This window comes from Chrysochloris asiatica, unplaced genomic scaffold (genome assembly GCF_000296735.1).
Source record: "Chrysochloris asiatica unplaced genomic scaffold, ChrAsi1.0 scaffold00140, whole genome shotgun sequence".
In the NCBI taxonomy this organism is placed as follows: Eukaryota; Metazoa; Chordata; class Mammalia; order Afrosoricida; family Chrysochloridae; genus Chrysochloris; species Chrysochloris asiatica.
The window spans coordinates 2,586,812-2,611,730 of record NW_006408658.1 but is presented as its reverse complement, the minus strand read 5'-3'; the positions used below and the strand labels follow the sequence as shown (position 1 = coordinate 2,611,730).

The 24,919-nt window shown below is 49.9% G+C and overlaps 1 protein-coding gene across 8 annotated transcripts; it reads right to left on the bottom strand.

The window, feature by feature from the left end:
• Nucleotides 1-10: 10 nt before the first annotated feature.
• APBB1 (amyloid beta (A4) precursor protein-binding, family B, member 1 (Fe65)) lies at nucleotides 11-24,622 on the bottom strand. 8 transcript variants are annotated; one of them, XM_006870187.1, is made up of 15 exons: nucleotides 24,502-24,622; nucleotides 15,901-16,641; nucleotides 9,748-9,923; nucleotides 9,589-9,645; nucleotides 9,420-9,505; nucleotides 9,238-9,301; nucleotides 8,702-8,851; nucleotides 8,288-8,415; nucleotides 8,175-8,180; nucleotides 7,768-7,882; nucleotides 7,542-7,626; nucleotides 7,194-7,277; nucleotides 977-1,092; nucleotides 657-833; nucleotides 11-576 (listed from the first exon to the last, which is right to left on the bottom strand). In XM_006870187.1, exons 2-15 carry the CDS (start codon nucleotides 16,625-16,627, stop codon nucleotides 409-411), a joined length of 2,139 nt encoding a protein of 712 aa, XP_006870249.1. In that variant the 5' UTR covers nucleotides 16,628-16,641; nucleotides 24,502-24,622; the 3' UTR covers nucleotides 11-408. The 8 variants fall into 8 exon arrangements, with proteins under 8 accessions (XP_006870249.1, XP_006870256.1, XP_006870255.1 ...); XM_006870194.1 differs by lacking the exons at nucleotides 15,901-16,641; nucleotides 24,502-24,622 and adding exons at nucleotides 10,847-10,886; nucleotides 11,232-11,509; XM_006870189.1 differs by lacking the exon at nucleotides 24,502-24,622 and having other exon boundaries at nucleotides 409-576; nucleotides 15,901-16,019; nucleotides 16,479-16,627.
• Nucleotides 24,623-24,919: the final 297 nt, after the last annotated feature.

Here is a 24,919-nt window from a genome sequence, read left to right as displayed (position 1 = left end):
CACACAGCTCAGCAGGACGGACAGACTTTATTAGTGTTATCAGTACAGGGGAGGTGCCCACTGGGCAAAGGGAGGGGACCCATGCCGGGACCAGCCCCCTCCTTCTGCCCCTGCTGGACCTTATAAGGATGGGGTATGGCCTGGACCAGTCCCTCATGTCCACTTGAAACTCATGGGGATGGAGAGCCTGGGGGCTGGCCTTGCTCCTCTTTTCAATCCAGTGTTGCCACTTCCTCACAGGGATTAGATTTCTCCCTCCCCAGCTCCGAGACAGGGAACTCCAGCTACTAAGGGGTAGCTCTGGAGGGGCCTGAGACCTGGGAATAGTCTGTAGAGCCCCTCCTTGCCCCATGCCTTGAGTCCCCTGGAGCCCAATGCAAGCAGGTAGAAGGAGGACTAGGGATTTCTTCAGGGGGTATGGGCCCCCAGTCGTTTGGGCTTAAGGGAGCCCCAGAGCGACTGAACGCCCCTGCGGACAGTCCACCCTACACGCCTGGCAACGGACTCAGCTGGAGGTGCCGGGAGGCAGGAGGTGGAGGCCTGGGAACGGGCATCCAGACACTTCTGGTAGCGGAGCTGCAGAGAGGCAGGTGGGGTGGTCACTCTCCAGTTGTCTCCATGTGGGATGGGTATCACCCACCACCCGAGTCACTTACCATGCACGCAGCCTGCACGGCCTCTGAGAGACTGGCGGCGTTGGGCTCACACCAGAACATGTGGCAGCAGAAGGAGGCTGGGCCGGCAGCCATGATGAATGCAAATGTGTGGACATCTCTGCCCACAGCCAGGAAAGAGAGGAAGCGCACCCGACATTCTCCCAGCACTGCTTCCGTCTGGAGGGAGTGGGCCAAGTTAGAATGGGACACCCCAACCCTCAGTGTTCCACTGAGGCACACCCATCCTACCCGGTCCTCCCCAGCCTCCGGTCTCCCCTCCACAGCAGGGCACAGCCATGTCTTCTACCCTAGCTCTTTACCTGCTGGTGCAAGATGGTGAGGGTAGCAGGAGCCACACTGACGTGACTTGGTGTCCACTGCTCACGGCTACTAGAAGACAGGACTGACTCCAGGGCCCCATTAATCACGTCTACTCCTAGAAGATAAGGGTAACACACATGGCACGACTGGGGTAGAGAAAGGACCCCTCAGCTCTACCCTAGACCTAGCGCCACCCAGTTTCCCAGATGATGGCCCTGAGGATGAGACTGTCTCTGTAACCATTCTTTGGAGTTCTTGGTTTCAGTGAATTGGCACTTATCTAATTTCTTCCATCTTAAATCTTGTGCTTGTTTATTTCACTGACTGCCTCTTCTTCCTAACCTGACTGACTCTCCCACCCCCAAAGTTCTGACCTCCCTATTCAGCTCTCCTAACACTCGGCCACATCTATTCTGCTGCTTCCCCTCCACAGCAGGAACTCCCAGGTCAGCCTCCACAGGCCAGTCCTCGCCCAAGACTGCATTTTTTACAGATAAACATTTGATGAGTGTTTGCTCTGTGTCACACTGTGCTGTCATTTCAGTTTATGATCTCATTTATGCCTCACAATGTTTTCCCAATAGACTATTTCATAATCATCTGACAGATAAGGAAACCCATCCCACATAGAGAGCAGGAGTCCTGGTGTGGCGCTGTAAGAAAAGCACTGGACCACAAGGTTGGTTTGAACCACAAGGTCAACGGTTCAAATTCACCAGCTGCTCCTTGGAAACCCTAAACAGGGTCGCTACAAGTGGGAACCAACTTGACGGCACTTAACGACAACAACATGCTTTAGGTCACAACAAGGAATGGGGATCTGAACTCAAGGCTGTCTGAATCCAGAGCCTGTTCTTAGCCCTGCCTTCCCCCTGCCTCTTCTCTGTATTCTGACTTGACCAAATTAGAAGCACTGTCAAAATCATAGTTCCACTCCAGAATTTCTGTATGTGCTCAAAGGCCAAAAAACAAGTTTCCTAACTTGAAGGTTAACTACTTTTCACTTATCACATAAAACTTCTTCTACCTCAAACTGATCAGTTTGAACCACAAGGTCAGCAGTTCAAACTCACCAGCCACAGCTTGGAAACCCTATATGTCGGAACCGACTCGATGGCACTTAACAACAACAACCTCAAACTGTAGTTAAACATTTGCACTTGTCTGTCCCACTTTGCTTTGTATGTAACAGAGAACAAGGACTGGTACACAGATGACATAAGCTTGAGTCCAGTCCTTGCCTTACTCATGAGCCAACAAAGAAGTTGGAGTGAACAATGCCAGTACAAAAAGTGCACACCACTCTGAGCCACTTCTCAGTCCTCTGCCACTTTCAGTGCCTCTGAGCTGCCACCAGGAGCAGGTCATGGTGGATCCATTGTTAGGAAAGGACAAAGCAAAGGTCAACTGTCTTCCTCAAAAGTCTTCCACCATCTTGGCCTTACTTCTCTATCTCTGGCTGGATCAAGGCCAAACTCCTCACATAAGCATGCAAGTCCTCCAAAACAAGGCCTCACTCAAGCTGTCAGGCCTCATATTTGACTGCTCCCTGGTTTCAGATGCTTTATGTAGCATTTATTAACATCTACTCTTGGCAAATACCCTTCGAGGCAGATGGGAAATAAATACAAAGCAACAAAAGAGGATGCCCTCGAGGAACAGACTGAGGGGGAAGCCTCTGTCTGGGCTGGGGGATGGGGTGCTTTCCCCCTCGACTGCCTGAAATTCTCCATTCTCAGCCTTCAGGATTCCATGCAGGCCTGGACTGGAACACCTCCCCTGCTGCAGAGAGAGGACAACACCTCTGGGACAAGTTTCACTGCAGCATCCAGGGGAGGGTTCACTCTGTCAGCTCTGGGGGAACACACCTCTGGGACATCTTTCATTGTCACTGCTGGAAAACCTTTTGTCACACTGGGCTGTGGCCATCTCAAGGACAGTGTTACGGACTGACATGTGACCCCCGACCCCAAAATATGTATTGGAATTCTAACCTCTACATCTGTGGATGTAATCCCATTTGAGAATAGGATTTTCCTTGTTACATTAATAGGACCATATAAGTAAGTTGTTATTAGATGCCATTATTCCAACCCATAGAGACTCTACATCAGAACAAAACAGTGCTTGATTCTGTACCATCCTTACAATTGTTCTTATGTTTGAGCCTATTGTTATAAGATGTGTCTTAAATCTAATGACTTTTGAGATAGAGAAAAAACTATTAGACACAGAGAAACAAGCACAGATGCTTTGTGGAGATCACCAAGGAACTGACAGGAGTGAGACTTTCTGCTCCCATAAAGATTTACTGCCTTGGAAACTATATAGGTAGCTGTGAGTCAGAATCAATTCTGTGGCACACAACAAGAACAACAACAATGTTCATTAGTAGTTACTGGGGGGTGGGGGAGAAGAACTATGAAGGTATCAATCACTTTTTGTTCAGAGAGAAACAGGAAAGATGGCACTAAATATGGGCAAAGTTTGCACAGCATGACGGATGTCAATGATGGCAAGCATTTACGTAGGGAGATAATGTATATAGGGAAGAGGGATGAAGGGGCAAATGCTAGGTCACATATGGTTTTGCAACAATAATAACTCAAAAAGGGGGGCGGGGTGGCTACAGATGCTGATACTAACTAGACATAACAAGATTAGTTCTCTTGGTGTGGGGGCTCAGGCATGGTCTTGTGGGACAATCCCGTCAACTGGCAAAACATAGTTCTTAAAATGTATATTCTATTACCCAGTATGGTGAGTAGTGTCTGGAGTCCTATAAGCTTCCAAATAGCCATCTAAGATTGTGTCTATTTGTCTTTATTCATCTGGATTAGAAGAGAAGGAAGGACGCCAAGAATCAGAAGAAACTGGACTACAAGACCAACTAGGTAATTGAGCCACCTTGAGACCAGAACTAGCTCCCACTACTGAATTTTATGATCCAGAACACAAAAGATGAATACTGATTAAAAAGGGAGGACAATATAGAACAGATCTTCAATTTTTTTAAGAATCCAGACTTTATTCACCTATTGAGGCTGAAGGAAGCCATGAGCAGATATGAGAGTAAGTGTTGAGAAGTTGAAAGTAGATGAGGGGTCAGCTAAACTCCTGAGCACGCCATCCTCATCTCTAGCTCCAAGTCTTTGGCAATGCCATTGAATTCAACTAGAATATCCTCTCCTCAGCAAATCTGAGCTGTCCTCCAAACCTCAGTTCAATTCCTACCTTTCATAAGAAGGGTTCCCTCAATGAATATTGTTGTTGTTGTTATGTGCCGTGGAGTCGGTTCCGACTCATAGCGACCCTGTACAGGGTTTCCGAGGCTATAAATCTTTACAGGAGCAGAAAGCCTCATCTTTCTCCCGTGGAACAGCTGGTAGTTTCGAACTGCTGACCTTGTGGTTCACAGCCCGATTCGTAACCACTAAGCTACCAGAGCTCCTTCTCAATGAATATATTGGTCATTAAAAACAGAATGGTTTAAGGCAAGTTTTAGTAAGTTAAAGTAAGTCTCATTCATTCATTTGTTCATCCACCATTTTCTGAGATCTTCCTAAGTGTCTTTTGACATAATACCTGACCAGTTCTTGAAGCAGTCGTTCCTCGGACCTCACGTCTGCTGTTCTTACTATTTGCGGTTTTATCCTCTTCCACCATCTGTTCAGTGTTGGAGAGTCTGAGGGTTAGGCCTAGTCTCATTTCCCTTCTCACCTCTGGCTGTGCATTTTTTTCCAGATCTACCCATATTCCTGACTTTTTTTACATCTATAACCCAGATATGCTCAATTGTATCTCTCTAGCTTAGATCTCTCCTCTCAGCTGCCAACTTGACTTTTATCAGTCAGCAATTCCAAAGATACTTCAAACTCAGTCCAAATTGAGCTTCCAATCTCCACACCAAAACTGTTTTTCCCCCCCGAGTGTTTGCTACCTTTAAAGAACAGCACCACTAATAAAGTTTAACAATTAAAAAAAACAAGATTGCCATCAAGTGAATTCTGACTCATAGCGACCCTATGTAGGGTTTCTGAGACTACATTTTTACAGGAGCAGACAGTGTCAGCTTTCTCCTGCAGACTAGCTGGTGGGTTTGAACTGCCAACCTTTTGATTAGCAACCCAATGCCTAATTGACAGCACCACCAGGACTCCTGTTGTTGTTGTTAAGTGCCATTGAGTCAGTACTGACTCAGCCACCCGGTATAGGGTTTCCACGAAGCGGCACTGACTGATGTTGTTAAGTGCCGTCAAGTCAATTCCAACTCATAGGGACCCTGAACAGAGTTTCGGAAGTGTGTTTGAACCGCCAACCTTGCAGTCAGCAGTCCAGTCCTTATTCTACAGAGCAATACTAGGACTCCTAAAAGTTACTACTAGTTCTGAAACTAACCAGTCAGTTCTGAACAGAGAAGTCATCCCTAATGCCTCTGTCCTGTGAACTCACTTTAATCATCTAAACGTGTCGTGAATCCACACAGTCCTTTTCAGTCCACTATAGTCCAAGATACACTCACTAGTGACCACAACTATCTTAAGGTTCTCCTAACAGAGCTCCTCATATCCACTTCTGTCAGCTTAACATCAGTCCCCATTGTTGCTGGTGTTAAGTGCCATCGAGTTGGTTCTGACTTATAGCAACTCTATATAGGGTTTCCAAGGAGCAACTGATGAGTTTGAACTGCTGACCCTGTGGCTCAAACCGACCTTCGGTCCAGTGCTTTATCCTACACCATAGTGGTGAGTATAGCAGCCTTCCAAGCAGGTGAGCTGTGTTTGATTCCTGGCCAACGGAGCCCTCAGTCTTTCGCCATAGCACAGCCAAAATGAGCTTTCCAAAATGCAAATCTGATAGTGTCAAGTCCAGTGCTCAGAACTCTTAGATAGCTCCTTGCTGCTCTTAGAATGAAGACCAAAATCATTAAAACGGCCTACAAGGTTCTACATGATCTGACTGCTGTCCCAACTGTTCGCTTCATCTTACACCACTGGCTTTCTCTCAATACCTCCAAAGTGCCAAAGCGTCTATGGACTCACATACCGCTCACTCCACCTGGGATGATTTCTCACTCACCTCCCCATCTCCAGCCCACTTTGCTGCATTAGCTCTGACTCACTGATCTTGTTTCTCTCAAGGAAGCTTTCTCTGACCCCCATACTAGATGACTCAGGCTATGAACTGCAAGGTCAGCAGTTTGAAACCACCAGCTGTTCCACTGGAGAAAGATGAGGCTTTCTGCTCCCGTAAAGATTTACAGTCTTGGAAACCCTGTACAGGGTGGCTATGAGTTGGGACCAACTCCACGGCACATAACCACCACCACCATACTAGATGAAGTTCTTCTGTTATAGTTTCACAGCACTTTGCTACTTTCTTTCAATGAATGACTCAATCTATCATTGTACATTCATTTCTGTGGTTATTTGATTAATGCCTGTGTTTGCTACTAGCCTATGTTACTGTTGTTGTTGTTAAGTTCCGACTCACAGTGACCCTGTGTAAGGTTTCCAAGCCTTTAAACCATAGTGAGAACAAAAAGCCTCATCTTTGCACACAGAGCTCTGGTGGGCTCAAACCACGGTCCTTGGGGTTCAGCCACCGTGCTCCCCTAGCCTATAAACTCCATGAAATCAAGGTTGTGGCCACTTTTCCCTCAGTGCCTAGTACAGTGCCTGGCATATTCAGAGATACATAAAAATGAACAAGGTAATCTCTACCCTTGACTTCTTCATCTATAAAATGGGTATTACCATTACCCAACCTCATAAAAGAATCATGAAATTAATGATATATAAGTCAGTGCTTTACAAACACTAAACCACATGACAACTATTCTCACTGTTTCTTTCTCTGGATGCCAAAGCCCACAGTTGGTGCTGTAATACAAAAGTCAGCTCCAGCCTGTTCCCGCTATTTCCAATCATCTAAGACTTGCCTTCCAACATTACCAAAACTCTACTGTGGGATGCAGGAATGGGGTCTTCCTATGCTCCCAGTTCAGTACCAGTCCCACGGTCAACACTTGGTGAAGGCCAGCTGGCTCTCCCCACCCTGTCCCAACACTATAGGCAGCTGGGGCAGAGATCCAGAGAGGAGGATGTTCACTGGAGGGGAGGGAGACACCAAGCATGAGGAGGGTCTGCTAGGAGAAGTACTGGAAGACCGAGGGTAAGGGTCAAGCTTTGGAAGCAAAGTGACGAACACACATACCAACAGGTTTAGCAACAGGCACGTTCCCCAGGTAATAAACTTGGAATTTTTGTACCAATTCATTCTTAGGTGCTGGGAATTCCACTGTGGAAAAGAACAGGAAGGTCAATTGTGGGGTCAGAGCTTACTCGCTCCCAGTCCCTAACCACCAGGGCAAAAGTTAGATATTTTCCAGTCAAGGGCTTGCCTCCCTTCAACGGACATCCCTCCACTTATCTGACACAAAACATTCTCTCTCCGTATGCTTATTTTTCTATCATGTCTGTCCAGTAGCTCATGCCACCTCTTGCCCCTCCCCCACCTTTGTCAACCAAGTGGAGCTGATCTTGATGGGGCTGTCACACTGACCTTGGAAAGGGACATCCACCAGTTTCGAATGGTCCAGGGAAAGCCCATTGACCAAGCAGCGGGCATTACGTCGTTCGGCCATAATCTGAAGAAGGAGGGAGGAAGCAAGGGAGGAGGGTCTGTTAGAGCTTCACAGCCCTGGAGTCCTCCATTTCCAGTCAGTGATGTCACCCAGGCCCTTGTAGAGCAAAGGGGGCAGGTAATCCCGGGGGAGGAGGGGTCGTGCCTTAGAGCAGATCTCATGCAGGCTGGTGGCGATGTTCTTGGCAGGTGCCTCACAGCGAAAAACGTGGCACTTGAGCATCTGGGTCAGCTTATCCCGAGCTACGTAGGCAAAGTCCCTGTTGGCGAGAGGGGAGCCTCAGTGTCTCCCAGCACTATCCAGTGCTGAGCCCCATCCTCACCCCACCTGCACCCTCCCTGTCCATGGCAGCTCCTCCTGGGATACTGCCCTTGGCGTGGTGTCCTGTGGGAGCTGCCCTCTGGCTGGAGGCTAGACAGGCAAGCATGCAAAGGAGGAGGGAATGGGCGAGCAGAGCAGGCAGAAAAGGGCAGAACAGGGAAACTTGGGTGTTTGGCGGCATCTGGTCCAGGTGTGGGAGAAGGCCAGGTCATTGCAAATAGCCATAGTACCTCTCTCTGGGTCCGGCAGCACAAGAGAGGCAGAGAACACAGTTAGGAAGGGAGACTTGATGACCGCCAACTGAGTCCCCACCCTCCCTCGGCCTCCCAGGCCCAGCTCCCACCTTCCGCTGTCCCGACCGACGCCCCACACTCGGATGCTGACGATGGGCTGGGCGTGCAGCAGTGCCTGGCCCTGTGGCTCCACCAGCTTTAGAGTCTCATCCTCCAGCTGTAGCAGCAGGTCCTTTCCCTGCAGGCCCAGGAAGCAGACACTCAGTGGTGTCCCTGTAGGCCTTGCTCTGGATTCGGACGCATCTGCCATCTCAAATGGCTCCTTCTATCATCCCTATTGCTGTTAGACAACCAGCTCCAAGACGCCCACTGAGGATCACACATCATTTCCCAGGACTGCCACTTGGGATTGGTCAGGCCCCCCACCCCTCAGTTCTCTTGAGCAAGTCGGGTGTCCCAACTGTCACATTCCCTTCCCTTCTCACTGCACCCCAAATTTCACCCCACTGACCTCAGGCTCTCACCTCCCCCCAGCCCCCAGACATGGGGTCGTGCAGATTGTTTTTGTGGTAAGAGAGCTGGCGGATGCAATTGTTGACTGCCACACTGCTGCGTCCAGGGGCCAGCTCCTCCTCAGTCATCTCTACCCAGCCCAGGGAGCGCACGGCGAAACACTGCCAGACACAGAAGAGCGGGGCGGAGACAGCGGATTTCAGACTACAGGCCACAGGTTTGTGCTAAGAGAGCGGAGTTCCTGACTCAGAATGTGGCAGTGGCAGTCTGAGCTAAAACTGAGGAACTCCACAAACAGAACACAGCTGGGGGCAGGAGGTGTCTCAAAGGAGACCCCTGCTAATACACAGAAGAATCTGAGCCGAGCCTGGAAAGCCACCAGTGTGGTGTCTCCAGCTCAGACACAGGAGTCTGTGCTGAGATTGGAAGAGCTCCTATCTCAGCACCAGAGGAGCTTTACCGAGACCAGAACATGACCCAATTCAAGAGGTTCTCCTACACACGGAGGAACCCTATCCTGGGAAGTCGGGGCTGGTCATGAACAAACCTTGATCCCTGGGTTGGCATTCCGTGGGGACAGCTTCTCCTCTTCTGGGGGCAACGGCTCCGGGCTGCAGACAGACGGTAACACTTGGCTCAGGGTCCTCATACATGGAGCTGTCCCACAGGCCCCTTCTGGATAGATCTATCCCACTGCCAGCCCACTGCATCTGGTACCTTTCCACTCACCTCAGGCTCTGAGCCAGGAAGGGCAATGTCCCCTCCTCGGGGTCTTTCAGTCCGAGCTCCATAGGGGCCTCCTCACTGGGTTCATCCTTGGGAAAGGGAGTGAGGAATCAGGTCCAAAATGATGTCTCTTCTTCAGTTCCTCCCATCATCAAGCAGGACCCTCACCTACCTTCCAAAACTCCCCATTTTCAAAGCCTTCTCCATGGGCAAAGCCAGTCCAGGTGAGCTAGGAGGTGATGTAGAAGCAGTAAGTAGGTAGCCCACCCTACTTCGGAGACACACATTCCCTCCATGCCCTGGTCCAAAGCCACCTGCTTATGAGTCTCACCTGGGACTCCTCTCGGGGGCTGCTCCCTTGTGATGAGGAGGCCCGGCCTGGCGGTTCCCACTGGGTGGTCCCTGTAGGGATGTGCCAGTAGTAGGTCCCTGAGGTGTCCTGGACCCTCATCCATCCAGCTGGCAGGTCGGAATCCGTCTCGAAGGCGTTGGGGTTCCAGAAGGAATCTGCCAGGTGAAAGGCTTGGTGAGGGTCTACCTACCCAACAAACCAAAGCAGTGGGGCACTTATGTGTAGTCCCTTCCCTGAGACCCATGGCTGAGAAGAAGGGTGACAGAAGGGCTGTGGCACAATATGGTTCTTGCTTTCTCCTAGAGTCTACAGTTTAATGTCACAGCGTAGGGGGCCACCAGCAGGACATGGCTCTGGTCTCCTCCTGGGCCCTGATCCTGGCTAGTGTGGCCACATAGAGGGAAGCAAAGAAGCAAGGCAGGGAGGGAAGTGGGGTAACCCCACTTAACCTCTTCTTATACATACCCACATCACAGGGTACATGACAGTGCACACACTGAGCAGCTCCTGCTCATATCCATGTGCACACAGCCATGTACAAAAATGTACAAAGCACTGCCACACACCTGTGCAAGCACCACAAAGACAAGGGTGTGTACGCACACAAACAACACCAGCACAGATGGTAGAAATCACATACAGGTGCCCAGGCACAGACATACCAACTTGAGTCATAAACTAATGCCAACCGTATACACAGAGGTTTACACACACACACAGCTATATGTTCCAACCCCCGCCACACATGTGTGCAGGTACTACAGCCCCAACAGCCTCTAACACATTTGTGGATACATGTGACACACACTCACTCACACACAATAGATGCCAGCCCCCGCCCCACCGGCACAGACACCACAGAGACACACACAGGAACCCTGCCACGCACAGACGCAGGCAAACATTTCCTGTGCACACACATGGACCACGCACCTGTGGCATACACCCCTCCTCCCCTGGCGGAGCCACACCAGGCCATCCCTTAGTTGGACTCCCACCAGCTCCCGAAGCCTCCCGCCTCTTTGCTCTCCGGGTCAGCTCCACCCCACATCATGCTCAGCCCCATGCTGTGCCTCACCTGGGCTGCTGTCCTGCAGGATGATGGCCAGGAAAAAGTCCTGGGAGAACATGGCGCTCATTCCCGGCCCCTCCTGCCTCCACCCTCCCTCTTCGCAGCCCCTTCAGCCCAGCCAGCTGGGCTCACAGCCTGGTGCCGGGCTGCAGAGAAAAGCTCATCCCACCCCCTTCTCACCAGGGCAGAACGTCTGCCAGGCAAGATCCTCCCCCGCCTGGAGCTCATAAGGAGGGGCCAGGACCACCATGCTAGGGGGCATCCGTGGAGTGGGAAAAGGGGAAGAAGGGCACTCATGAGACCCCAGGCCTTCCTGCTCACATTTCTTCCTCCTAATCCTGCCCCCTTTGCACCCACATCCTGAATCTGTATCCCACGCCACAGTGGTCACCTCAGTGCCTTAGCCAAGCCCAGTCTCAGGGATGGCAGCAGGTTCAGCCTCCCAGGAATAGCCCAGCCACCAGGGGCCCTGCAGAGCTTATAGCTCTCAGCATAAACAGGGTGTGGCTTCAAGGCCCCCAGGGAGGCCTCCCCTGCCCAGAATATGCCCAGCAGTTTGAGCCTAAGGGTGGGCCTTGAGGGCCTGGGTCCCAGCAAGCTTGAGGCTGGGCTTAGGGTTCCCAGTCCCACCCCCCTCACCTGCCAAGCCCAGCTAGGCTGCAGCGTCTCCTCGGCAACCGCAGTACCAGGACAGGCTGGGAGCGCCCAGACTGCTGACGTGCTTCCTGTTACCAGGGAAACCAGGAATCCTGACTGGTCCAAGAGGCAGCACTGAGGGATAGGCAGTCCCAAAACCTAGGCTGCTGGGCAACCAGCCACAGTGGGAATATCCGTGGGGGCTGGGCGTGGTTACACCAAAGTGACTACACACCTGGCGTGAAAGTTATTCAGGCGAGGAGTTTCACCATTCTTGGCTCTACATCCTTGGCACTCAATGAGGAAGGGGTTCCTCCTGCTCATCAAGCCTTCTAGGCAGCCACCCCTGTATCCCTTCCTGTCTCCAACTTCCTGACACTTGGCAGAGTCTCAGAGAATGAATACCTGCTATTTCCAAAGACCTTTTATGCCCTTCAGGGCTTTCCTGCTAAAATCTTCCAGGAACACCACTGCCCAGGGCCTCCACAGCCACATTTGTCTTCTTGAGGGGACATACACTACATCAATGCCCGAGTTCCCACTTCTGGAATCAGGGGATCAATTCACTATCTCCTAACTGAGTCACACACACCAATCCCATCTGCCATTCCTGTACCTTCCTGTTTCAAAGAGCTTCATCCTTCTGATCTGTCCTGAAGGGGCAGCTTCTCCCCGACTTGACCATCTGGAGCCTGGCATATCTCCCACTAAGCACAGCCCCACCCAATGCTTTGCTTCCACATTCATACATTTATTCATAATTGTACACCTTCACTCTCACATGGATTCATTCAGGCATCCACGCCCAAACACAAACGTTCATGTATCATTCGTTCATGCAGCCAGGCATCCAAGCATGCCTAATGGCGAGGCCAGATGGGATCATCTGCTCAATAATCAGTGATTTATTTAATGCTTGCCCCTTCTCCCCACTCTCATGTCACCCAGGCTACTATTTTTCACCTGAATCACTGCAACAGCCTTATAATTGGTTTCCCTGCATCCTGTGTAATGTTCTCAATCTAGACCGCATATTACAACCTTAAGGATTCTTCTAAAATACTAACATGATCAGGTTACATTCCAGTGTAATACTCTTGCTGTCTCATTGCCCTTGGGATAAACTCTAAACTCCTCCACAGGGTGTATGTGCTGTTAGAGACCCCTAACTTTCTGACCGTCAGTCAGCCCTGTCTCTGACTCCTCTCCTGTCTCCCATCCCCTCCATTTCTGTCTGTCTCTGTCTCTGCCTGAGACATGCCCCTCACCCTTTCTCAGCCCAGCCTCCTTCCCTCCATCTTCATCAACTATCTCCCCATCTTCATTCAGGCATCAGTGTAAAGGTCACTTCTCAAAACTCCTCCTCTCTCTCTTGCTACCCACACAGTCCTGCCCTGTCCATACCCAGGGCTCATCATACAGATTTTAAGTGCCTGTTTATTTCTGCCTCCTCTAATTGTGTGTGCCCTGAGTCTGAACACCTGTCTCAGCATCTAAGACAAGGTCTGGCACTCGGCATGTACCCAACACAGACAGTAAAGTTTATTCAATCATTCATGGGTTCATGCATTTACACATTCAATCAACAACATTGTCAAGCTCCCAGGGTGGGAAAGAGAAAAAGAAAAAAAACAAAAAACAAAACCTATTTCTAGCCCTATTCCTCTAGGAGCCCAGTGTTCCTCTGTGGCCTTTGTGGCCATAGCAACACAATCACAAAAGAGTAAGCAGTGACCCCACTCCTTCCCTGGGCTGGTCCCATGCTCTCCACCCATTTCTGACACATCCATTCGAGCACCATTCCTGACTCTCCTCGCCCCTTTGCTGAGGTCACTGCCCACGCTTAGCACACCTTCCCAGTTCTTGTACACTTCTATCCTTCCGATTCCAGAAGGTTCAGGGAGCAGCCACCATAGTGACCATCCCCGGAGCCACTGAGCAGCCAAGTTCTCTGCATTGTGGCCTCTCGCTCACACTCCTTAACACAGAGGTGGCAAACTGACAACCTGCAGACGGAAGCAAACCTCAGACAGATTCTGGGTGGCCTGCATAGTGCTTTTTTTAAAAAAAAGATAATTGCTAACATTTAAAAACTGGGATATTTCGCATCACTATCTAATTTTCAGTTTTCCTTGAAAAGTTGTATGAATTGGCTCCATGGAGATGACATTTTTCTCACTCCCAGTCCATAAACAACCAGATGCAGTAAAGTAGGGGCTATTTCCTTTAAAGTGGGTCAAGGCAAAGACCAGCAAAGGCTGCTTATATCACACAAGGAGAGACAATCAGACACTATGAAGTGTTCTTGCAAAAACAAAGCAAAATGAAACCAAAATCTCAAATCTAGATTGGATCAAATCTCTAGAATTAACCACCAGTTTATAGGAAATCCAGGGAAGAGGAACATGGTAAATACCACCACAGGGAGAGTCTGCAAAATCCAGACCATGAAAAACACTAAGGACCACTAACACAGCTTCTTCCCTTATAACACAAACACACACACACAAATGCAAGCTAAAAACATTAAGAGAAAGACGCGGAGGGAGAACTTACAGACTGAAAGAAACTTTAAAAGGCTTATCAACTATCACAATATCTGAACCTATTTGTAAATTAGGACTTACTTATATCTCAATTCAAACAAACAAAACTTTTTTAAAAGGGGAAGGGACAAAAAGGAAAAAAAAAAGGCAGGGAGAGGTACTTTTAGAAATGTATGTGTAAATATCTATAGATGAAAACATGTGCTTCAAAATAACCTCGACCTGGACTGAGGAAGGGGTGAGGAATCAACAGAGCAAGATTAACCACATATTGATAGCTGTTGAAACTGGGTGATAGATGAATCAAGTTCTTTATTCGATTCTCTCCACTTCTATGTGTGAAATCTTCCATAATGAGGTTTTCAAAAAGGGAATGGTGTGCTACCCTTGGCTCATCTGAACTGCACACTCTCTGCAAAGGTTCTAGGTCAGGGTCTGGGCATGGCATCTGCTACTTAATGCCAATCAGTCTTTCTTTACTTGCATGCCCATCCCACAGGATTTCAGGGTTGTGGCTCAGTCCATTAGCTCTTCCCTTAGCTCTGTCTGCATTGCTAGGTGATATTAACAAATATGAAGACCCAATTTATTTAAATGGCACATGTTTAACGATCAATCCTTGGATCCTTTTGCTTATTCATTTTTTTTTTTAATACCAAAGTTGTTGTTGTTATGTGCCGTGGAGTCAGTTCTGACTCATAGCGACCCTGTACAGGGTTTCCAAGGCTGTAAATCTTTACAGGAGCAGAAAGCCTCATCTTTCTCCCACGGAACAGCTGGTAGTTTCGAACTGCTGACCCTGAGGTTAGTAGCCCAATTTGTAACCACTACACTGTACATGCTTATTCTTCGTTTCCAAAATTTTAGTCAATATCATATTCTTGAGTCCTGGTGCAGTACCACAGGATAAACATTGTACCATGAGGTTGTTTGAACCACAAGGTTTATGGTTCAAACTCACCAGCTGCTCCTTGGAAACCCTATACAGGGTCGCTATGAGTCGGAACTGACTCAACAGCACTTAATAACAACATGTGCCTGAAAGATGGATATTATTATGGAGTCCTGGTAGGGCACTATGGGACAAAGCACTCGACTGCAAGGTTGGTTTGAGCCACAAGGTCAGCGGTTCAAACTCACCAGCCACTTCTTGGAAACCCCATATAGGGTTGCTATGAGTCGGAACTGACTAGATGACAATTAACAACATCAATAATAGTATTCCAAACAAAACAGTATTCTTACAATATCCCACACATGCTCTATCCTGGGCATGTGGATCATGAGCATACAACACCCCAAGTCTTTCCAACAGACCTCACACTGGGGAGATGCTCCCTTCAGACCTGGCCTGTGGAGACATAACAGAGACAGTCCAAGTGCATCTCAATTCATCATGCTGTGTGCATCGGTGGCAGTGAAGCGCTCAGGCCCTGGATTCAGACCTGGTTAGATCTCAGGTGTTACGTTTACTGACTGCATGTGACCTTGGGAAAGCTACTAAATACCTCTGGGTCGCTCTTCCTTTATCTGTAATATGGGCATAATAACAATATCAACCTCAGAGTATTATTGTGAAGATTAGATTATTATGATAATAATAATATCGTAATAGGACCAGTTACCTGATAAGTGCCCAATAAATGGAACCAGCCCACCATCCATCCTGGAGTGCATGATGGACAGCTCTCTCACCTTGTTCAAGCACCCTCTGAATGTGGAAATGTCAGGGAAACCTGGGCCTAGCTGCGGTGAACTGAGGACACAGCCTCAGTGACACATAACCAGGCTGGCCTTGGCCTGCCTCCTCTGCCTGCCGAGGCCTGACCTTTGCCTTCCAGCCCTCCCACATTCCCTCTGTCAAGATCCACAATGTACCTGTGTCCTCCGGGGAGCCATAGGAGGGACTGCCCTGGGATAAGGTAGCCCAGCTTGAGTCCTCATCACTGGCTGCACTGTTCCGCATGCCAAACAGGAGGCTGGCACTCTTGCTGTGATCCCGTGGGCCGTCTGCAAGGTTCTGCGGGCCAGGGGAAACCTCCACACTCTCGAGGGGCTCAGGCAGCCCTGGGGGAGAAGACAAGTCCTCCTCCTCTTCCTCCTCGTCATCCTCTTCCTCCTCATCCTCCTCCTCAGCCTCCCCGGCTGCCTTCTCCTCTCCCTCATCTGGCCCCTGTTCTTGGGTGCTGATGATCAAGTCAGGTCCTCGGAGCCCTCGATTGGCTGCATTGTGAGCTGACAGCTCCAGCTCAGAGTAGAGGTGTATCAGACCTTTGGGGCCCAAGGGTGCCGTCTCAGGCTCCTGGCTGGGCTCCTCCGCCAGGGTCAGGGTCACGTTGCGGTTCTGGTCACGGTGGGCTGTAGCAGCCCGCCGGAGCTGGTTCTGGCCCTCCTTTAGCCACTTGGCATTGGCAGGGCCTGACTCAGGCCCACCGCCCTCCCCCATGGCGCTGCGAAGGTCCTTGGGTCCCACAGCCGTTGCATGCAGCTTTGCGTTGAGCAGCTGGTTGTGAGCAGCGTGCAGCGGCAGGGGTAGGCTCAGGGCAGGGCCTCCGTGGCTATTGGCATTAATGGCCGACTGGCTCAGTGACGATGGAACCGACATGGCCTTGGAAGAACCTGTGGGGTGGGGAGGGGAGACCATGTTGAGCCTCTAGGCCAGGAAGCTGCACCCTTGCTTCTACCCAAGGACTCTGCCCTGCACCGCCTCTCCTCATACTCAGCAGGCCACACACACTGCGCTATGTCCCAGCAGCTAGCTTCCCGGAAGAATGACTACGCTCCCCTCCTGTCCCAGTACCACCGCCCCACCAGGCCCACAGTCCACCCCATCTCCAAATTCCCTGGTCCTGAGCGTCTTGGGGTAGCACAGCCTGTCTCTGTTCTGCCCTCACTCCCACCAGCAGAGCCTCCACACAATGGCTCTCTGTGCACCCTGCCCCCAGCTCATCCGGCTGGAGTCTACTGTGCCAGGGACACAGCTGGCATGGGACTATCTGATGGGTTCAGGACACTGGACACTGACTGTCCCTTTCCTCTTGTCACACTGCTATCCCTGAGCCCCACAACTGTAAATGCTCCAGGATGGTCCCACCAGCCCCCAAGACCACCCCATATGAGGGGCTGTGAGAAGAGGGAAGAAAGAGCACGGCCGTGAGAAGACAGGTCCCAGATGAATGGTGTCCAACTCCAATCCATGCTTCCCTTGGCTAGTTCTCACACCAATCTCCTGCCAGCTCCTTCAATGTCCCCTGCTTGGGTCACTGCCAGAGCCTCCCATCTAGATTCTCCCATCTTTCAGGTATTTGCCCAAATGTTACTTTCTCAGTAAAGCCCTCCTTGGACACTTTTTCACAAACTGTAGGTCACCACAGCCTCTTGTCAGCAATTCCCAAGGCCCTCAACATGCCCTTGTCATCATCTGATAAACTAATTTATTATTTACTTGTATAACGATTGCCTCTGCAGGACTATAATTCAGTTCCATGGTGGTAAAGATTTGGTCTCCCCGACCCCCACCCTCAATGCAGCATGACAAGGACCCAGTACAGTTCCAGCACAGAGCAGGGACTCAATAAACATCTGTTGAATGAATGTGCGAACTGGCCCTCTCATCTCCTCCAGGCCCCTCTTCAGCACTCCTCTGCAAGCTTGAGAAAGCACACTTTGGTCATGTTACTGTGCCCCAAGCAAACTCCAAGCTGGCCTTCAGGTGCAGCCCACCCCTCCCATCTCCCAGGGCTCCCTCATCACAAGTCTTTCACTGAGCACCTTGTACACCAAGGTGTGAATCCTAGCCCTCCTTCTAGCCCCACTGCCTGAGGAGCCCCGTCCCATAGCCCCACCCCATGATCTTCCACAGCTCTAGTCACTGCCCGTCCCTGACCCTCCCGGCCTCATCATACAGTTCTGTCAACTACACCCCAGTTCTCTCTCAGCCTCAGCCTCACTGCAGAGCTCTTCCTCAGACCAACCAAAATCCCAAACCAACTGCCATCAACTCAGCTCCAACTCACGGCAACCCCCTGTGTTGGAGACCATAGAGTTTTCAAGACTGCAATCTTTCAGAAGCAGATCACCAGGCGTTTCTTCCAAAGAGCCTCTAGATGGGTTCAAACCACTGATCTTTGGGTTAGTAGTTGAGCATGTAACCATCCAGGGCCTCCTCTCCTTCAGACAGCCCCTACCAGGCTATTCTCCTCTGCTGAGAGTCCACTCCACTTTTCTTTTCCTACTTGACACCCACTTTCAACACATATAAACACACACAATTCTCCTTCACTGCAGTTCTTCCCTTGTAACTGCCTCTGCACAGTTCTTTCTCCTCCATTCCTTACCTCAGAATTCCCTATCTCCCTGTTTCTCCACTAAGGAGTTCTTTCTTTCCCTGGTTCCCCACTGTCCCGAGTCTCTCTGTTTCCTCGGGGTAATTCTCAGCACCAAGCACAGTTGCCATTTGTCGTGTGTGATCCCGAGGCAGAAGTCACGGTTCACCTCCCTGCTGCTTCTGGTACCCAGACCCTAGCACAGTGTTAGGCATCTATCTGTGAAACAAGTGAAAACAAAGGTTCTGCCCATGTGCCGACCTCACATGTAACTGTCAATCTGCTCAGTGTGACTCCACCTGGGCAAAGAGAAAACTTGTGATCACTGGAACAGATGAAGAAAAACAATAGATGACTCTGCTTCTTCCCCGAACTCTCAAAAGTGGGTACCAGACTGTGTCAGTCCCTGGTGGCTCACCACTGCCTTTAGGATAATGTCTGAGTTCGTTAGTAGGAAACCCAAGAGCCTCCTTTCACCAGCCCCTATGGCTGCTCAAACCTCCTCCCACTCTCTGCCTGCTTCACACCTTATATTCCAGCCACAAGAAGTGTGGTGGACTCAGGAACATGTCACCTTCTCACAGCTCTGGATCGTTGTTTACACTGCTCCCTCAGACTAAAATCGTGTCTCCTGAGGAGAACTTCTACTCAGGTTCCAGACTAAAATCCTATCTCCAGAGGAAAACCTCAACTCAGGTTCCAGACTAAAATCATATCTCCTGAGGAAAACCTCAACTCAGGTTCCAGACTAAAATCCTATCTCCTGAGGAGAACTTCTACTCAGGTTCCAGAACTCAACTAAGCAGTCACAGCTCCTTACAGGAAGGAAGGAAGGAAGGAGTAAGCTCAGTTCCCTCTCTCCACCCATGATGTCCAGTACTGAATGCTATCAAAACATCTAGAACTCTGTCTAGTCAACTTTGTATCCCCAGTATTAAGGTGTATGTTCTGTGTATTTGCCACATAGCTGACCCTTTGTGGCAGGAAGGGAGAGAGGGTGGAGACAAAGGAAGGGGTAGGAGGAATCAAGAACCAGAAAGTTGGGAACTGGCTTGTGAATAAACACTAAGAAAGGCTTGTGTGGCCCCATGAGCTGGGTGGGTGGGGGCACTGGGAGTGTTAGGAAGGGTCCTAGAGAATGATGAAGGATCCTTGAGAGGGAAGCAGGATGGGACAGTGGTCCTGGCCAGGTGAGGGCTGTGGTCTTGAAAGGGGGAGAAGGGAGGGACTTCACTTAAACTGACATTAAAGAGTGTTCGACAGTCATACCTCCATTAGTTGCAGGTCATGGAGGACCCTACAACTCTGCCAAGCTCAGAGAACTACAGGGATTATGGACCCTTCTCTGAAGCAATGGTATATGGAGCTGAGTTTCTCAGAGTTTCTCAGGCTAGTAGTTCTTTAGTCTTTAGAGATGTGGTCTCAAGAGGGAAATGCGCTGTGTGACTGGAACCATGAACCCACCTGGTCCAGGGCAAGAAAGTATTAGGGAAAGAACGGGGAAATTCTGCTGTGGGTAAAAGACCTGAGCAGCTAGCCCAGAGCATGTGGTCACCATGACCTCACTTTCTAAAGTCAAAAGCATGACCAGATGCCCAATTTCTTCAAGAAGAGACACAAATCAAACTCTCTCCACTTATTGTTGGTGTCTATATCTAGAGCAGAGTCCTGGTGTGGTGCTGTGGGATAATGCACTAGACTGCAAGGTCAATTAGAACCCCAAGGTCGGCAGTTCAAACTCATCAACAGTTCCTTGGAAACCCTATACAGGGTCACTGTGACTTGAAATCGACTCGAAGGCACAACAACATACCTGGAGTATCTCAAAGGAATGGAAAGAACCAGAGTTCTGGCTCAAGGAAGGGAGCTGGGCACAGCTACCCTCAGGCCAGGGTTAAAAGGAGAGGTAATGAAGACTGAAGCAGTTGATGAAAAACTCTAAGGCTAAGGGGGTGAGTCCTACCCAAAGTCAGGCAGGCAGTGAGGGGCTTCTTTCCTGACTGTTCACAGTATGCCAGGCACTGGGCTGGGCCAGAGGGAGAGCGATGAATGACAAAGAACTAGCTGTTACCCTACTGTTGTTGTTGTCAGGTGCCATCGAGTCGGAACCGACTCATAGCGTCCCCATGCACAGCACAACGAAACAATGTCCGATCCTGGGCCAACCTCACTACCGCTGCCGCACTTGACACCATCAATGATGCCACCTGGCAGATCCATCTCATTGGGGGTCTTCCTCTCCTTCTCTGACCCTCCATCTTACCCAGCATGACATCCTTCTCCAGCAACTGTTCCCTCCTGACAACATGTCCTACTGGAGCTCCCAATCTAGTGGGGAATCCCTAACTGAACAAGCCATTACAGTCCAGTGCAATGCCAGCATCTACACCAGTGACTGGCACCTAGCAAGCAGTCTTTATTTGTTGAATAAATGAGTAAGTATTACAATGGCAGAAGAACAGGAAATACAGAATTCCAAGATTTATTTGGGTCCAGACATCAGCCAAGGCCTGCCTAGAGAAGTGAGGTTTAAGCTGAAACTGGAACAGAACTCTCCATGGATGAGAGGATGACGTCCCTTCCTAATCACAGAGGAAACAGAGACCACCCATTAGAAGCAATGGATAGACAAACTCCTCCAGCACATGTCCTTTTCTCCCCTTCTTCCTAAAACCAATCACTTCACCTATAATCTGCACCCTTCCTTTCTTGTTTTTCAGTTAACGTGCTTGACTGCTAACCAAAAAATTGGAGGCTCAAGTTCACCCAAAGGCACCTTGGAGGAAAGGTCCGGTGATCTACTTGGAAAACAATCAGCCACTGAAAACTTGAGGAAGCACATTCTACAAACACAGGAGGAGACGGAATCAGCCCTAACGCAACTGGTTGTTTCAGGGGGTTTTCTTTTTGTTATTTATTTAGCGATTTTTCTCTATTATATAATCCATTTCTCCTTCTCAATGGGATTCACGATCTCCTAGTTTTAAAACAAACTCCTTCTTTACCCCACAGCCCTCCAGAGCTCTCTGGACTCTTTTCTCTTCCACACAAACTTCATGAAAGACTGGTCACTGTTCACCAGTGTCAATTGCTCACCTTGCATTCATGCCTCAACCCTCTTCAACCTCAACCGGGTTTCCATTCCCAACCCTGCTCTGTAACAGCAATTACCAAGGCTGACCTGATCTGTGTGTCATTTAACTCAGTGGCCTCTGAAGTCTTCGTCTTGGTTGTGTTTGACACTGTGGACCATTCCCATCCCTCATCTGTGACTTCCACACACTTCATCTCCTGGTTTTCTTCCCGTATTTCTAGTTACTGCCTTTTTAGATTCCTTGCTGGCTCATCTTCCTCAATGCTTAAAGTTTCTCATTGTGTGTTCCCATACTTTTTTCCCCCTTCTTATCCTAGTATGGTGCTGTAGGATAAGCACTGAGTTGCTAATTACAAGATCGGCGGTTCAAACCCACCAGCTGCGTCTCAGAAACCCTATACAGGGTCGCTATGAGTCAGAACTGACTCAACACACTTAACAACAGCAACAACATACTCATGGGTATCCATCTGTGCCCACAGCTTCTGTTACCATCTATATGCTGATGCTTTGCAAATTCATGCCTCCATTTCAACTGCTCATCTGGTTCCAGATATGTACTTAGAAGTTTCTAGTCAACAGTACAGGAGTTCTGGTGTGGTGCACTGGGCTGCAAAGTCGGTTTGAACTGCAAAGGTCGGCTGTCCAAACCCAGCAGCTGCTCCTCAGAAACCCCATACAGGGTCACTGTGGGTTAGAACCGACTCAACAGTACTTAACAACAACAACTAATTCAACAATACCACTTGAATGTCTCAAAGACCCCTTGGATCAATATATCCAAAGCCACACTCATGCTTCTCAATCCCAACCCCAACTGGTTCTCTCCCAGGATCTTCATTCATGAAATATTATCACCACCTATCCGGATGTGCAAACCAGAAATAGAGGTACCATCCTTATTCCCCGTATTCAATCTGCTCCCAAATACTGGCAATTTTCTCTCAGAAAAAATTTCTAAACTTCACTTGTGTTTCACAGCTTCTACTATCAACACTGTATGTCCAGGACAAATATCCCCCAAACCAAAATCCTTAACACGCCTAACCTGTCTTGCTCTGTCTGGTCCTTGCCCTCTTCTACAACTTTGGTCCCTCTACTCTTCAGTCTTACTGGCCTTCGTTCAATTCCTCGAAGACATCTTCCACAGGGCGTCTGCACATGATTTTGCTTCTGTCTGAGTTTGTCTTTCCCTACTCTATCGGTCTAATTAACTCATATTCATCCTTTAGGATGAATAGGACCAAAAGGTTGGTTTGAATCGTAAGGTCAGCTGTTCAAACTCACTAGCCACTCCTCAGAAACTCTATACAGGGTCACTATGAGTCAGAACTGACTCAACGGCACTTAACAACAACATCCTTTGCATCTTAGTTCAGATGTCATGTTCTCAGAGAAACCTTTCTGGACCCTCTTCTCCCAACCCCCAACCAATTGAGCTCTTGTGTATTCTTGAAGAGTGATAACACTTTTTCTTCATAGCACTTACTGCATTTGCTTTTGCACGACATTCTTATTTGATTGTTCTCCCTCCCCAAGACCATCAGCTCCATAGGGACACCGGCCCAGTCTAATTTTGCTCATAATTATATCTTCAGTGCCTATCACATTTCCTAGTACACATTAGGTGCTCAGCTCACCTTTGTTGAATGAATACCTGTCCCAATGCTTTTTTTTTTTTTTTTTAAGGGTTGCTCTGAATGTCATATTGAGAATAATTAGAGGACAATAGGCAAGAGGGTATGCTATTAGAGCAGTCAAGGAAAACTAGAATACTGGTCTAGAGTAAGTTTAGTAGCAGTGGGAACTAGGTGAAAACAAATGGGTATGAAAAATATTTAGATAGTGAACATGGCAGAACTTGGTGACATGCTATGCGCATAGTGAGGAAGAGAAGCTAATCTAGACTGTTGCCCAGGATTCCAGCCTGGGTAATTGATTGGAAAGTGGTGATTTCTGAGATCTGAAAGAACCGCAGATATAGCAGTAAGGTAGAGAAGGAATATAGGAAAGATAATTGATCCCATTTGGAACCTGTAGGTTTGGAATTCCTTTTGGACTCTCAAGGGGATGTCAAGAGTACAGCTGGATATAGTCTGGCTTTCGGAGAAGAGGTTTGGGTCAAATATATAAAATTGGGAATCATCAGCATATATATGGAATTTGAAGTCTGGAGAGAAAGTGCAGAATGAGAGCGGCACCTCACCAGCATCTAAAAGGAGGAAAATAAGGTACCAAATGAGATTGAGAAGGTACAGGCAATGCGGTAGGGAAGAAACCAAAAAATTATTCAAGACGAGTGAGTTAGCAGACACCACTGAATACTACTAAAAGGTAAAGGAAAGGGGTTCATCAAATATCCATTGGATTGAGCCACACACGGAGGTCTCCGGTGACCTTGGTGTGAGCTGTTACTGTGGGTGTCAGGGATGGAAGACAGAGTGGAGTGGTTTTAGGAATGAATGGGAAATGTGGAAATGAAGGCAGAAAGTGTAGACAGGGGGTTGGGCTTTGGAGAGAGCCTGAGGGGCTGTGAATATGAGAGATGGACAGGCATAATCAAAATAGGCTTGGAACAGCCTCCGTATTGGCCTTGGGAAATTTGTTCTTGAGGAGTGCTCCTGCCAGTGCTAGGCCTCTGGGCTGAGCTAGGACACAGTAGCCCCCCAGGGCACACCCCTCGGGTGCTGAAGGCAACAGAATGCAGCTTGACAGATCCCAGGCCTGGCACTCCAGCTGCCTCCTCCTCCATCTCGTTCCCCTTCCCAGCCCTTGACCTCCCCTCCCCCACTTCTCTGCCCCTCCCTTTGCGCCCCCCTATTCATCCTGTAGGGACCAGAGGTAAAGGTCAGTGCAGGGGGCCGGCCTGAAGACCAAGGTGGCATCTGCAAGAGGAAGACTGGAGGGCAGTCTGCAGGCGTGCAGTGGAAGGGCCGCCCGCGGGGATGGGCCTGGCCCAGGGAGCTTGGGCCACCACGGGGAAGGGGCTGCAGGGATTGCCGGCCGCTGGGGATCCGGATCGGGCCGCCAGGGCTAGGCGCGGCCCGGGGTAGCTCCTACCTGCGTGGCGAGGCCCCGGGCCCAGGTGGCGGAGGCGGCTCAGGCTGCGGGGCTCCGGCTCTGCCGCGGCTTCTCCATCACAACATCCCCCGCCCAGGAACGCGCGGGCCGCGGGGCCGCGCCCTGAGCGGCGGGGACGCGCGCGGGGGGAGGGGCGCCATCTTGGGCCGGTTGCGGGCGCACGAGCGCTAACCCTGGAGGGCCGATGCGCCCCGTTCCCTACCCTCTAGGGCCCTCAGCCCCCCAAGACCTCTGGGCCCAAGCCCTCCCTGCCAGCCGACACCCCACTCTCCAGGGCTCAGAGCTCTTGCCCAGCCTCCCCGACCCCTGCCCAGCCGGGCCACCGCCTTTCACGACGAAGGCACGGACTCACCGTGCGCGCCCCGCAGGGCCCTGCCCGCAGCTGCGCGGAACTCCA